The sequence below is a fragment of the Thunnus albacares genome, chromosome 6, assembly GCF_914725855.1.
Source record: "Thunnus albacares chromosome 6, fThuAlb1.1, whole genome shotgun sequence".
Lineage (NCBI taxonomy): Eukaryota > Metazoa > Chordata > Actinopteri > Scombriformes > Scombridae > Thunnus > Thunnus albacares.
Window position 1 is genome coordinate 31,661,383 of NC_058111.1, and position 15,032 is coordinate 31,676,414.

The 15,032-nt window shown below is 38.9% G+C and overlaps 1 protein-coding gene across 2 annotated transcripts; it reads left to right on the forward strand.

The window, feature by feature from the left end:
- Positions 1 to 1,219: 1,219 nt before the first annotated feature.
- zgc:113279 (uncharacterized protein LOC553749 homolog) lies at positions 1,220 to 13,728 on the forward strand. 2 transcript variants are annotated; one of them, XM_044353112.1, is made up of 12 exons: positions 1,220 to 2,547; positions 2,643 to 2,817; positions 3,882 to 4,003; positions 5,253 to 5,280; positions 5,433 to 5,479; positions 5,600 to 5,753; positions 5,860 to 6,187; positions 7,101 to 7,206; positions 8,498 to 8,644; positions 10,268 to 10,328; positions 10,553 to 10,716; positions 11,509 to 13,728. In XM_044353112.1, the coding sequence occupies exons 2-12, from the start codon at positions 2,652 to 2,654 to the stop codon at positions 11,539 to 11,541; spliced, it is 1,356 nt and encodes a 451-aa protein (XP_044209047.1). In that variant the 5' UTR covers positions 1,220 to 2,547; positions 2,643 to 2,651; the 3' UTR covers positions 11,542 to 13,728. The 2 variants fall into 2 exon arrangements, with proteins under 2 accessions (XP_044209047.1, XP_044209046.1); XM_044353111.1 differs by having other exon boundaries at positions 1,221 to 2,567.
- The last annotated feature ends 1,304 nt before the right edge of the window (positions 13,729 to 15,032 follow it).

Genomic DNA, 15,032 nt, shown 5'->3' on the forward strand with positions numbered 1-15,032 from the left:
CCAGGAAATCCAAAACTTGTTAAAGAAAGAAGAGACCTGAGGAAGTTGTAGAAAAAAGCAACAGTAGAAGAAAGGGAGGGCATCAACCTCCTTCAAGAGGACCTAAAACAGAGGTTCTCAAAGCTGCACAGAGCAGAGAATTTAAAAAAACAACGCAAAAAGGAGAAAGCAAGAACATACTTCTACAAAGATCCCTTTAAATTTGTAAAAGGCATTTACACAAAACAGAAAAGTGGATCCCTGAAAATGTCAAAAGAGGAGGTAGACATCTCAGAATTATCCACATTGATGAGCTAAAAGATGAACTAATACTTGTCCCCACTGACATCCCACCAATTTCACTCCCACAACCTCAATTTGACATCAGCCTTCCCAAGCCGAGTGAGGTGAAAGAGGCAGTGAAGAAGGTAAGATCGGCATCTGCACCAGGTCCAAACAGTGCTCCATATTGTGTCTACAAGACTGCCCCAGATGTACTGAAACTCCTCTGGAGAAACATGAGGATTGCGTGGGAAAAGCAAATTATCCCTAAAGCCAGATGAGAGCTCATCCCAAAGGAAAATAATTTATCCACCATCAAACCATCAGTAAGGGGAAGAACAGTGTTATGGTAGTAGAGCAGGTGAACTCAAGTGCAGGACACACGCGGAAATGTTCAAACAAAGGTATATTTCCAGGAGAACTCAGATACATACAGGCAGGTCAACAGGGAATCTCTCTAGACAGGTACAGGTAACACTAGCTAACAGGGAATTTTCCAACAGTGATTCTACAATCTGACAAAGACTGACTGGGGAACAAGACTAAAATACACATGGGGATGATTACAAACGAGAAACAGCTGGGGCATATTAAGTCTAGACAGGGAAATACAACTAGATAGGGAACATGATACATGTAGAACTAAGAGAACTAGACAAAGGAACATACAACACCTAGAAATACAAAACCTAGACAATAAAACAGGAACATAATAACGATGAGGCAATAGTGGTTACTTAGTTATCAACTTTGGTGGTTATTACATAGGCATCTAAAGTAAACTAAAATTAGCTCATTCTTTTTTATACAATATTTCAAAAATAACATTAAAATCAATTATATTTTGTACATAACTTTATATTCTCTATAATGTTTCCAGTATCTATATTATTTGTTAATGTTGATATTGATGTGAACGTGTTACAAAACGTAATTTAAAACAGATTTGCCTATTCTTTCACTCATGGCAAACTTCAAACCTAAACATTGATTAACCATCCCCCTCCTCATGCCCAAACCTAAGTGGGTGTGTCATGTAGTAAAGTGGGTGTGCGTGTAGCACAGTGGGTTTATCATGTAGTAAAGTGGGTATGTCGTGTAGATACTGTAAGTACGCAGATAGACCTACTTTGCTGGATTCTCAAGATCACGCAAACCGATTAGCGCATTAGGTTCGGGTCAGGTGGCGTATTGGTGAAATTCGTTTTTGATTGATAGAGAAATGCAAGCCTCTGATTGGTTAAATTTTAAATAAAATTGATGGTTATCCCGCCCGTTCAAAATAGTTACCCCGACCTCTCAAAGTCTCCGGTTCAGTGTTGCCAAATGTACGATAATTATCGTAATTGCACAATAATTTTGCCATCTGTCTGATCAGTAATGCCAGAAGTCCCATGATGTACGATAATTTGATCATATTGTGACAGTACAGGGCAACCTGTAAGTGCAACGTCCCACAAGTGTGTCAATTGCTGCCTTCCAGTGCTGTGGGAAAAAAACTCACATCAAGCAAAGATGCAACCAATTGGACAGTAGCCTAGATTTCTAGAGCAACATCTAAACATCACACTGTCTAAATAGCTTCAAACATGAATGTTTTCCTCTCCCATATGCCTCATTCGATAAGATATTTTACATTAGTAATTTAGAAATGTTTTGAGTTGTCGTGAAATGTGAGTTGTGACAAAGTGGGACTTTATGGCGCCTCCATAAACGCAGCAGGTGTTGCAGTCATCAAAGGCAGCAGCAGCAGACCGTGTTTTCTGAACTTACACATTTACTCCTATTTGTTCTCTTGGTTATGACTCGCGTACGATAATTTTCCTCAGAACACGATCATTTTAAGCCTCTGGTACGATAATTTCACATTTCCCATCTGGCAACGCTGCTCCGGTCTACAGAGACTCCCTACTCGCCCTCTCTTGTTAGGTGGAAATGAGTCATCCAGCGTTATCGCATTATTAGGTTGTTAACAACACAATAAACTGTAGCCTAGGGATGCTATCTCATCTCGAGGTGGGGACAGTTCTGTGTCAGATTTTTTTCGACCTCTATGCAGCCTGAAGTCTGGGTATGTAACTTGTTTCTGAACACATAATACAAACTCAATTTGTTAAAATATGAAATGATATGCGTTAGTCAAACTGTTTTGAACATCAGGACCTTGGGCGGGTTTTCTCCAAGCAGTGGGCGTCTCGACGTCATCGTCATCCCCATTAGTAAAGTCAGTATCATATAACAGAGCTGTCAGTTTACCTGGATAACAGGTGCTGAAGGCGGTTGAAAGTACGTCCAGTTGGACTCGGGTCAGTATTATATTTTAAACTCTAACACAGGGAAAAGTCCCCGTTGCTCATTATTCGCAACATTTTCTTTTCCAGTTGCACAAGATGAGAGGACGTTATAAAAGAAAGGACCCAAAACAAAGGGCTTATGGCTCGACAGGGAGTGAGGCTGGGCTCTCTCCACGGCCGGGGGACACAGCGGCGGGCTTGGCCGAGCCACACACACCTGTTCCCCGTCTGATCGTTCAGGATGTGGGCGGTAATAACAAAGGTAGGACAACTCGCCCTGACAGTTTAATGGGTTCAGTAACATGTTTTGGCCAGTATTTCTGGAACTCAGTAGAGGTATACGCCTTGTAAAGGAACAATCTGATGTATTTTTCTGATTGACACTTTTAATTCTCAAGCTAAACCACCTATTAGAAGAATGTTAATGTGTCTCCTTTACAGCTTTAACTCGTAATACAGCAGGAATTCAATTATCCAAGTTTATATTCTAGATATTTACAGTACAAATACAGTCATATTCACGTTATATAACCACACTTAACCCTATAGGCTACTGTTCATATTGTGTCCCTTCACAGTATCCTTTCATTATTCTCTATACCAAATTTCTCAAAAAGCTATTTTTCATTATACATAATCAGACATTAATAAATGGGTGATTAACCCTTGGGGTGATTAAAGTCATAATGATTTTGGTGAATGTGAAGGAAGCAAAAACATTTTTGAACGGTAATATTTTTGGGTCAGATTTCGCCCAGAACACCCATCTACATACAGAAATGTGTAAAAGTCCCTGTCAAATACATACAGGGGAGCAAAAGGCACAACATAGTGGATAAAGTGACACAAAATTGTACTTAAGAGCCACAGCTGAAAAACTGTTGTCTTAACCAGTTATTTACAGAAATAAATGAGCTCAATAGCTACTATTTTGGTTACAGATACAGGTAGAGGATGAAAAAGTTACTGTTTGCTCTTGCATTAACATACGGACATTCATTACAGCTATAGAAACATCCAGCTGTACAACCCTGTGTAGCAATTAAGTGTCAGAACAGAGCTATTTGAAGCCACTTTGTCCATTTTCAGTTAATATTAATTTATGTTTACAGCTCAAATACAGTCAGAGAAAACAAAGTAGCATCTCATATTAATAACTTACTGACACAATAAATGATCCATAATGCTGGTATCAAACTGCAGAATTAGTCTATTTATGACCTAATTTCATGTTGTGTCTCACAATAGAAGACAACTGATTCTGTTTTAATGCTGTGTGGTCTGATCCCAACATATTGGTTTCATCTGCCATTGTTTCTTCTCCAGGTTCAAAATGTTCCAGTTACACTGGTGACAAGGTCTACCTTGGAGTGCGTGTCAAGATGCCAGTAAAGGATCTGCTGAGGAACATCCGCGCAGCCCAAGGCTGGGATCCTCAAGACTTTCAGGTAACAATCCACAGGTTAGATATTTTTACAGCCATGGGAAACTAAATATGATTTCACTTCCTGTAATTTAGCAAAGCTCATTAGACATTTTGAGCGACCAGATCCGTCGTCCTTCTTTTCCGTCTTTTGTGAGGTTTTAAACAACATATACTCTAACAATATCAGCACAATTCCCCTGATTGTGTCTTGATTTAAAAATTTTGAAAATTTGCCTTTAAGTTTCACCAAAATTATGCATAGACTGAGAGGAATCTTTCATAAACTGCAACCCAGTGAAATTCATGAATACCATCCACACAAGTGAGAATCCTTGTACTCAGCGAGTTTTTTTACATTTGTTTCTACCATCCTGATTAATTTTTCTGGTTGATTATTAAACATGTTTATTTTATCTTCATTTTGAAATCTGGCAGAATGATCCTCTCAGCTGTGAGAATATTTTTCATGATGCTAGCACTACAGCAAACGTTTTAAAACTTCTTGTGAAAGACTTAAAGTGAGGATACATTTCCAGATTTAACTATCTAACAATGGATACTAAACAAGAGTTAAAAAACATGAAAAGGTCACATTTTCTTCACTTAATGACTAAATTGCTTGACGGCTACAATCTGTCCCATTTTTTCATGTTCAGACCAGTTAAACAACAGGTGAACATCATTGTTTTTGTTTGGCATTCCAAGTGGGATCAACAGTTGGATATCAGTTATAAAACCTTGGATTTTGGACTCCTGCCCCATATTTGGTGGAGATTGCATTCATACATGACAGACTGCATCACAGCTGACTTGAAGAAGAGCTGAAATCAGCCCCAGTTTGTTCCTCTCATGTGTTAGCTTACATTTAGGTCACAGATGTAACCATCAGTTTCTCTAAAAGATAATTAACTGAGTCTTTGGGGATTCTGGAAATACTTTCAGAACAGAGGTAAGTGTTCACAGTGCCCTTCAGTGTTTTTCAAACATTGCTGGTTAATTATCTTTTAGAGAAACCAATGGTTACTCTGTCACATGAATGTTTGCAATACATGAGAGGCACAAACTGGGGCTAAGCTGAAATGTGTCAGTGCAGTTAGGCTTTGAATACGCATTCTTTACCTTCCTAAATAAGCTGAGCTCAAGACGTAAACAGTAAAGAGGTTAGTCGTAAATTCTATACTGTTAGGCCAGCAAACAAGGAAATGTTATGCTTGTGTTTGTGTCTTACTAATGCAGCCGTTCTTTTCTTTTCACATCATGTGTGATTCTAGGAGACGGAGTACAGCAAAACACTCAAAGGTCAGTAAAACCCAAATCCATGAGAGTTAGTAATTGAGGTGCAGATTTCCTACTTTAATAGTTAATGAGCTGTAAACTAGTTAGATACAGAGGTTGTGTTGTTCATGAACCACCAGAAATGAGCAACTTCAACTTGACTTTTTCTTTCACAGGAGACAAGAAACGAGTCAAAACTCGCACAGGACGCCGAACTACCAAGGTGAGTGAAAAACACAGACCCCAGCTCCTCCTCCGGCTTTATGTAAAAGGCAGGTTTATGAAACGCTGTAAATCAGTCGCGAGGAGCAGTTCAAATGACTCTGCATGCCTTGGCTTTCAGAGAAAACACCCCACAAAAAGCCTGGAGGAGCTGGCAATCATTGTGGAGGTGCTGGAGGAGGATCTCAGGACCAGCAACACCTACCGCTCCCCTCCCCAAACTCTGTCCCCCTCCGCCTCTCCAGTGTCACCTGAGAGGTCTCCTGAGTCAAATGGTAATTCACAGGGACCATATTCACATTTATATAGCTACTCCTTAAAATATGACCCTGATAAATGTGTTAACAAGCAGCTCCTCACATGCCATATTGTCTCCCCAAGGTGCAGGTTACAACAGTGACGAGTCAGATGAAATGATTCTCAGCCCCCAGTCCTACATGACCTACTCACCAGGCACAGCAGAGTACCAGCAGGCCATGTCCCCTCCTGGCGTCATGCACACCAGCCCTCAGCCCTCCAGCATCGAGCTGCTGCAAGAAGGAAACACAGGAAGTGATGGTGGAAGAGGGGACGAGTGGCTGGGTCCACAGAACCAGGACCGGAACCTCAACAGTTCTACTTTCTTCTGGACACAGCTGCAGAGAGAGGAGAGCCAGCTGAGGGACATCTCGGACGCGGTGCTGCTGGCCACCGATGAACACGGCAGGACGTAAGTTTGGCGCTGGCTTTGATCTCAGCAAAACTCAGTCATGATAGTGATGTGTCAGTCGCGAAGGAGTCGACTCTGTGAGCCAGCTCCCATCTGAGAGCCATTTCTTTTTTCTTTCTTTTTTTTTTGTAATTTATACAAGACAGAATAATCTTTTTGCCACACTGCTCCATGCACTGACTGAATGTTGTGTTGATGTGTATGTGCTTGCGACCAATCACATGTATTGACAGACAGAGATCACACCATCAGGTTAAAAGCAGGCATTTTATTTAGCATTTTTAACACTGGCCTGACACTGTTTTGGATAGTTCAATATAAATAAAATGTTCAATACACATGTATAATAGTCTTGTTTTTACATTATTTAATGTTTTTATACTGAACATATGGTAAAATTATGGTATTCTGGAAATTATAAGGTTTAGTATAATTACATTGAATAAATAAGTGATATATGTGCACACATACCAGTCATAGGTCAGAATATTGCTAAATTTGATTGAATTATAAAGAAGAAGTGGTACTAAATGAAAAGCCGTTTGGGAGCTGAAAGAGCCGGCTCTTATTGCTGAGCTCAGCCAAATGACTTGGCTCAATAAAAAGAGCTGGAATTCTCATTACTAAATGATGTTATTAGTAACTTGTGATATTCCTGCTGTGACAAGTCAAAATGTCAGCTGTCAGAAAGGAGTTACTTCAGTTTGTGAAACTCGCTCAAGCCTGCAGGATTCTTGCAATTAAGTCCCATTTTCCCTGGGCACTTTATGAAAGACCTCTAACTACACAGGTTCAAATGTAACCCAGGTTCAGACCTGTTATCCTCTTACAAGATTGCCTGCTGCCTTTGTGTCAGTAAATACCTTGGTTTTTTTTTTTTGTCTAAACATGTTGTCCCTCTCTCCCTCTCCAGAGCTCTCCATGAAGTGGCATGTGTTGGAAAGAGGGCGCTGGGCTACGCCATTGCAAACAGGATGGCCGCACTCAACAGCCTGGACCTCAAAGACTCTGATGGAATGGTGCAGTACAAAGACATTTGAGATTAGTAGTTTTTGTATTTAAATCTCACTTATAATCTCTAATGCTAAATAACTTGATCCCCTTCTCAATGAATCTCCACTACTGACTCATTGGGCCTCACGCAAGAACAGTCTTACTTTTCTCAGTGAGTTTTGCTTGTACAAATGTTCCTAGTCAGCTTCAACAAACTGCACAAACTTGTTGTGAATGACTTGTTTCAGCCTGAAGAATGTCACCTGTTAGTGAGGAAGTACACGTTCATGAAATTTGATCATTAGCGTCAACAATGTCCCTAAAATTGCTATATAAGGTGATCTGTTCCACTCCGTTTGTTGGCAAGTTTCATTGACAAAAATGTTACAAAAGATTAAAAGGAAGAATTTCAAAGCACAAATCAGCAGACATTTATCAGTTTTAATCGTTTTATTAGTGGAGCTGAAACAATTAGAAAATATGAATCCAGACGCCAATGACGTGTCATCAGAGCAGCGTCTTTTTTAAAGCAAATTGCTCCTTGACCAACATGAGAAGTGGTCATGTGACAGTCACAGAGATATTAGAGGAGAGAATACTATAGCCTACAGTAGGTGATGTTACCCTGTCAGATGATACTGGACAGACACCTGCAGGAAGACCCTGAGGCAGCTGTTTACAACAACTGCTGAAATGTACAAGCTGCTGTGCTGACATATGCCAATAAAACCATAAAATCTTTAAAAAAAAACTCACTCAACTTCATTCAGATTCAGGCATTATGATTTCAGGTCAGATAAGCCTGACTGTTCGTGGACGACAAGTCTGGACCATGTGTAAATTTGCTCATAGCTCAGAAAAAATTGGAAGAAGGAGAAAATCTGTGAATGCCACAAATTCTCTTAAATCACTAGTATGTGCTTCACATCTGTTCATACGAGTGGTTCTTGCATGAGGCCTATTATTTGTTGTAGCAGGGCATTGATTGGGTCATAAAAGTCTCACAAATACTGATTCACAGTGTATCATGGTATGATGAAGATTCATACTAAAGAATATGGAAAGTATTTTAGAACTGATATTAGGAGGATATTTAGGAAGCAATCCAAAACTGTCAACATTTATTTTACAGCTCTGTTTACACAGGTTGTCGGCGTTTCATATCAGTAGTTCTTCCAGTTAATGACAGATGTAAGAAAAGAAATGAATGACAGCAGGGTGGAGCAGACGCTTTCAACACACGATACAGTTTGCATTATATAGTTGTCTCATCATTTGACAATCCATAATTTAATGTTAATGGCTCTCTGTTTCCAGACTGCCCTCCTCCATGCAGCAAAGCACAACCATCACTCGATGGTGGCAGATCTGATCCATTTAGGCGCCAACATCAACGAGCGGAACAACTCAGGAAAGTCCTGCCTCCACCTCAGCGCTGAGAAAGGCTACATCAGGGTCCTGGAGGTTAGAGCCTTGCTTTCCTCTGCACTCTTTTCATTCATCGTCCTCACATCCGTCACATGATATTTCAGTCAGCACTCATGGGATTTGGGCAAAACATAAGCAAATGATGCACAACATCACTCTGGGTTCAAAAAGTTTCAAAATGGCAGCGATTGGTCAGATTGGCAAATTTCAAATTAAGAAAACTAATTTTAGAAAATGTAATCACCAGTCAGGTGACACATTGGAAAAGACGACTTATCATGTGCATGTAGGACAACACATTTATCCTTATTGCAGAAATGTCATTGTGCAGCTCACACTTCATAAGCACCTATCAAGCACTTCATGACCTACTTATCAGATCATCTTTTAACGAGAAACACAACTCTGTTTTTATTGGATATGCTACAGATACAGTGTCCTCAGATCCAAACTACAACTGGTTGGTCAGGTACATGTTTATTGGCTTTCACATCAAGAAGGTTTCATCTTTGTCAGTAAATAAAGTCTGTAAATGTCTCTGACAAAAACCAACATAGCCGGTTTTGTAAGACGTAACAGTTGCATACAGCGTGTCATTTAGTGTCCTGCTTTTGTTGAGTTACTGAATGTGTTTCATGATTTCAATTTCATGATGGAAGTGTGCTTTAGAAAACAAAGAGCATCAGTATATCAAAGGGTGTACCGCTTTTTAAATGGTAACCAGTATATGGGGCTCCTCTGTAATTAGGTCACATAGTTGGTGTGTAACAGAGCAGTTATTTCAGGTTTTAATAGATGAATCTAACCTGTCATTACCTGGATGCATATTACACAATACCACCAACACCAGCATAAGGCAAGTCTCCATGCACCACAGTGGAGGAAAAGCATTGTTGGGGGATTGCTGCTGGCAATCTAGCTGTACACTTTATTGGTGGTGGCAAGATTTTTAACACTATCTGCCCCCAGCCTTTTGAAGGCAATAATGCCAGCAAGGCAGACTGAAGATTAATGTCTGATTCTTATCAGAATCTCTCAACCACAACAGCTTTTAGGCTGTTGCAAAGCCTTTGCTTTCAGTTGACTACCCACAACCATCTGAAGGCGGCAGGTATGTGCTTCGTTGGTAGCCTCCAATTTGAATTCCAAATAGTGCCAAAAGCTATTCTACATGCCAAATGGACTTCATTAAATCTTGTGTTCTTGTTCCCATCAAATCGCACACAGCTTTCTAGTCCGTATAGTGCACATCATCAGCAGTGTAGGAGGTGGTTACATTATATGGATACGCTGAGCAACATATAGACAGTTCACAACGAAAAGTCTTCACTTCACTGTATCCTCATCTAAGAATCTGCAGGACTGTATAACAGCTGTGGTACCTGTCAGTATGTCCTACAACATGGCAACATATCTGTGCTACCTTATACTGTATTCATATTTAACTGGTCTTTATTCTCAATTGCAAATCTACACATCCAGGACAAGAACAGCAGAGTCTGGTCACAACTCCTTTCCCAAACTGTCTGTACTTCATAGAGAGCAATGCTTTTAAAGCACGCTTTAGAATCTTAAATATGTCTGTGAACATATATATATGTTCACACATGTTCATATAAAAGTCTGTTTGTGTAAATCAGTATGTATGTTTTCTTGTAGGTTCTAAAACACACAATGATGGACGGTGTGTATGTTGACCTCGAAGCCACTGATAACTCCGGTATGTACTGTCTTTCTCACTAAACAAGCCTCGACACTCGATGTTTTTAAGTGTCTTGCACAAGAACTTGGATGTCATGATTTAAGGACAGCTTGCTGTTGGTTCCACATATTCATTTTGTGTTTTTTTTATATCATTGTTTTGTAATCATTAAATCTGTACTGCCTGGAGACAATCAACAGCTCCTCATAAGTCTAGTAATCCATCTGTTTGTTTGTGCACAGGAATGAGTGTCCTTCAGTGTGCCTCAGTGGCTCTAAAGGCAACCGTACATGAGCTGGAAAGCAGTAAATCCCTCAATCACATCAGACTCCATACACTCCGCAAAGAGCAGATGATAGAGACCCTGGAGTGTCTACTGCAGATGGGCAGCTACCCTCATATCATGGTATGTACCCTATAAAAACAAACATGCTTGTCTCTTTCATTTTTACATGCAAAAAAAGCACTAAATTGCGAAAGCAAGTCTGCTGAGGAGTCAGCTGGCGCCGACTGCTCGCTCACAGCCCACTAACAGTTGTAGCCAGGGGTCATTTAAACAGTTGTAAACTGTGAAAGTTGCACCTTGTGGCAAGTTTGTAGTTCAGCTTTTTGGCGAGGCAGAGCTCAGACATGAAGAGCCTGAACAAATAATGAGTCAATGTCACTTGTGAACTTAGTAAACAAAATGTTCCTAGTATACAGTACATCTACAAACCTATAAGTCTGGTTCCTCCCTGTTCACTTCTGGTCGATGTTTGCTGTTGTCGAGTGCTGTAAAGTATGCTGGTGTGCTTTTGAAGTGTCATACAGAGCACTTTGTGAGCAGTGGTTCCCAGGTAGATAAGTAGACTTCAAGGCTGCTCAAACAGCACAGCCATTTGACCTAACTTTGCATTTGAACATCTATTTGTAGATGTACTTGCTGTCAATGCTACCCTAGCGGCGTGCCTCTAGGGACTGAAACGTCTATCCATTAGTGGAACACTTTCTTCCAGAGTGAAAAGTCTTGACAGCAGTAGTAGTACTTAGAAAAAAACTTGCTGCACCAATGATGACTTTTATTTCAATATTAACATTTGTTAATATTTCACATTGCATGTATTTAGGTACCTCTATGTAAAGTGCTTATCCAATGACTTTTGATATATTGATCACTAACCTTTTTGATTGATCACTAATTTTTTGCTCTGTTTCTCAGGGGAGCCGGTGTATGCAACCTAGACTTGAATGAACCCGGCACATCTGCCCGGCAGGGCATTTTGGAACCCGACAGTAATGTTCTGAGTTGGTTCAGGCTTGAATTTGTCACAGAGAGAGCATAATTAGTGTGTTTCTTTTCTCTCTAAGCATGAATTCAAACCTGTTATATAAAGCATCTGATGTTTTGTGTGTGGTGAAAATGCCTGACTTGCAATCAGGTATTTATTGTAACCCGCACAAGAATGTTAGGTACACATTCGCTGGTTTCTGTGAAACTTCCATTGTTTGTTACATTAGAGTAACAAGTTGCCCTCAGTTGGTGTGTCCTTGGAGATCCAGTTGTAAAATCCTATGGAATGTGACTTTGGCAGTATGCATTATTTTATATGATAATGCATTATTTTCAAAAGACAGTTTTAGTTGTTTGGTTTATGTTGTATACACTTCATCGCTTTCAATATGATTCCAATCTAGACTTGCTAAAAATCAGAAATGGACTGCCAGTCTGAATATGGGCCAGTCTAGTGACATTGTCCAGGTGTGTCATAAGTAGTGGCCTCTACATACAGTAGTTTCCAGCTTGATTTGAAGCCAAAGAGATTCAGAGCCATAGAATGGACACTTGGATCTTTAAAGGACTTGTATACTAGAGGACATTTGAAGTTTTAGTATTGTACAGTGAGGGGAGTGTGTGCAGTTTCATTTGACCGGCTTTAAATGACTGGTGTTGTGTGCAGGGAGTTTGTGCTGTATATGCATTACTCTTTGTTCATTAATTCATATAGTCAAGTTATTGGTCTTATTTACAGGAGTATAAACTGTATTTTGTAGGGCAAGACAAATATAAATTGGTCTGTGTTTAACCTACAGTATCTTAATGAATCGACTGGCATAAAGTAATTCTTAGGTGTTTTGAGAACACTTGTTTGTTATACATATATTTAAGCTTTTAAAAATATTCTTCTCATTTAACTTTTGGCAAAACAGGAAATATATTTTTTTAATGTCAAGAGTATTTTTTTAGAACAAGGGTTATCAGGATACCGTGTTGTAGTCTGTGTCAAAATTTTAGATTTGTAGTTGTATAATCACTTTATAGCATTATTTGGTTAAAGCCATACATGCAGTCACTAATTTACTTATAAATGTTTACTGATGAATTTTGTGTATGTTTTGTTCTCAAGAAGCTCTTGTTTTCTGGTTGCTTTGCCAACATTGGATTTATATCACTTTTTTTTATTTTAAAAAGTATCATTTTCTGGGTTAAACTTTGCCTATAGGCAAAGATGCTGGTGTGAGGTTTAAGAAGTTATCTGATGACCTATTCTGTAGAGGTTGTGGGAAACTATGAACCCACAAGCAGCAGCACAAGTGGTTTATACACAAGCAAAACAAGTTTTTTATACTATTAATAAAGATGTGAGTATTTTGAAGTAATATATTGTCACTGAGTGGTATACACAGCTAGCATGAAATTTATTGACAGGGGAGGTTTGACATTATTGTTGTTATCGCTGGTCTATAGTAAACAATGTGTTTCAGTTGCCAGTGAGTGGTTGGGGGAAATCAAAGTCATCATACATGAGTAATATTTCTTGTGGATCTTCTTAGAAGGACCACATCTTTGGAGGGGTTTTAAGCCCCATTTTGCATAGCACTTTAAGTCACAAAGTGCATTAGAGTCAGTAAAATGCTAAAATGCTGCTATCCTTTATCTAAAGGATAGCATAAAGAATGGACACCTAACCATTAGAAAAGACTGGTTCACATCTATATTAATAATAACCACAAAGGTTTTTATTTACGGTCAGTAAATAGTGAGAGTAAACCATTTAAAATAAAATAATGAAGTACTTTTTTACTCAGGTGACATAATGTCATTCATTTACTGTATCTTAGACTCATACTACTCATGATCTCCAAAGGTTAATGGGCTTGCTAGCTAGCCTAAGTTAGAGGCTGATATTGGTTGTGTGAACTGCTTATCCTCAGTCTGCCTCCAAATAACAATAACATCCTTACACATTCATTTCTGGGAGCTAATTGCACTGTAAATAATTAGTAGAGCAGCAGGTTTTTTGTTTTTGTTGATAAAGGCATGCATTGTAGAGCGTATTAAGGTGACTCACAGTGGTGGCGGTTACTGGTTGTCAATACAATTCTGTAACAAGGTGTATTTTCATCTTGAAGACTTTATTAAATGTTACTTCTCAATTAACATTGTTTTGTCATAACTATCACTTTTTTTATTTTCAACAAAAATGTCATTGTACACATTAATGCAGAGTTAGCATTTCTTAAACACAACATCAGTCACGCAAAAAAAAAGTCATATGACTATTGGACGACTTAATGGCTGACACTGATACTACTGCCGGGTAAAGTTCAATGAACTTTATTAACAGCTTTAAATGTCAACCCTTTCAAGCTAAATAACAAAGACCTATGGCAGCCAAACAGCATGCTCATCAAGCTCTTTTATGTGTCTCTGAAGCTTTACCTAGATTTGTCAGGGCTTGCTGGGCAGGCATGGGTGGATGACTAGTTGCAGCAGCTATGAGCAGCATTTACCTGGAAAAGAGTGCACTGGCACACTGACATTTGAGGTCAGACTTACTCACCACTCTTATTATTTCAGTGAAGTAACAAACACTTAATGGAATCTACTCCCCACACGCACTGAATCTTAAGATATCCAGGCAAACAAAAACAAAATTACAACACTGAGGTGGGAAAACAAAGAACAGAACAAGCAGAGGATTAGGGACTGAGTCACAGTAACCAAACAAGTGCATGTGTTCATGTATGCTTGTCTTGCATGTTCAAAGGTAGAGAGACAGAGGGAATGTCTATGTTGCTCACCTGAGGGAGGAAATAGTTTTGCCTCATCAGACTGGTTCCATATTTCAGGTGTTATTACATTTGCAGCAGTAGTTTTATTATGTCCGAGTAATGACAGACGTATAGTGCCTAACATGTAGTGGAAAGTTCTATAAATCTACATCCAGAATCTAAAATTTAAAATGACAGAAAGTAACTTTTTAATAAAAATATGTATTATACGTGTTACATTTTTGTATACAAGTCAGTTATATCTTGATGAAAAGATCTATGGTTTTGTTTTGGACTGTAGACTTTGCAGACCAAAGTTTGTTTGTCCCTTTTCGATTCATACTTCTATTCTTTTACTTTATATACATGTCATTTCTGAGTGAAATCTCCTCTTATATATTCCACACTCATCAAAAAAGTCTTCAGTTTTAATTTTGCCCAATTTGTGGCGTTTATAAGCAGTATTTTAAAATCTAATAAATGGTTTATAACACACTATAATATAGTTATAAGCAGATATAAGAACATTTCTAAATGTTAATTAATGCACAATATGTGTCATTAATTACAACTGCTAACGTCATGCTGACATTAAAGGACCTTAATGCAGACTGCTTTCAATGTGGATCTTAAACACATGATGGTGAAAGAGAACATGAACTTATAAAAGACTGCAGAAATCAGTCTAGT

Bases quoted from the DNA above. Each gene is read 5' to 3' on its own strand.
- zgc:113279 (XM_044353112.1), top strand. From the start codon at position 2,652: ATGAGAGGACGTTATAAAAGAAAGGACCCAAAACAAAGGGCTTATGGC. The intron at 5,480-5,599 runs GTGAGTGAAAAA...CTTGGCTTTCAG, and splicing joins CAGGACGCCGAACTACCAAG to AGAAAACACCCCACAAAAAG. The intron at 10,329-10,552 runs GTATGTACTGTC...GTTTGTGCACAG, and splicing joins CGAAGCCACTGATAACTCCG to GAATGAGTGTCCTTCAGTGT.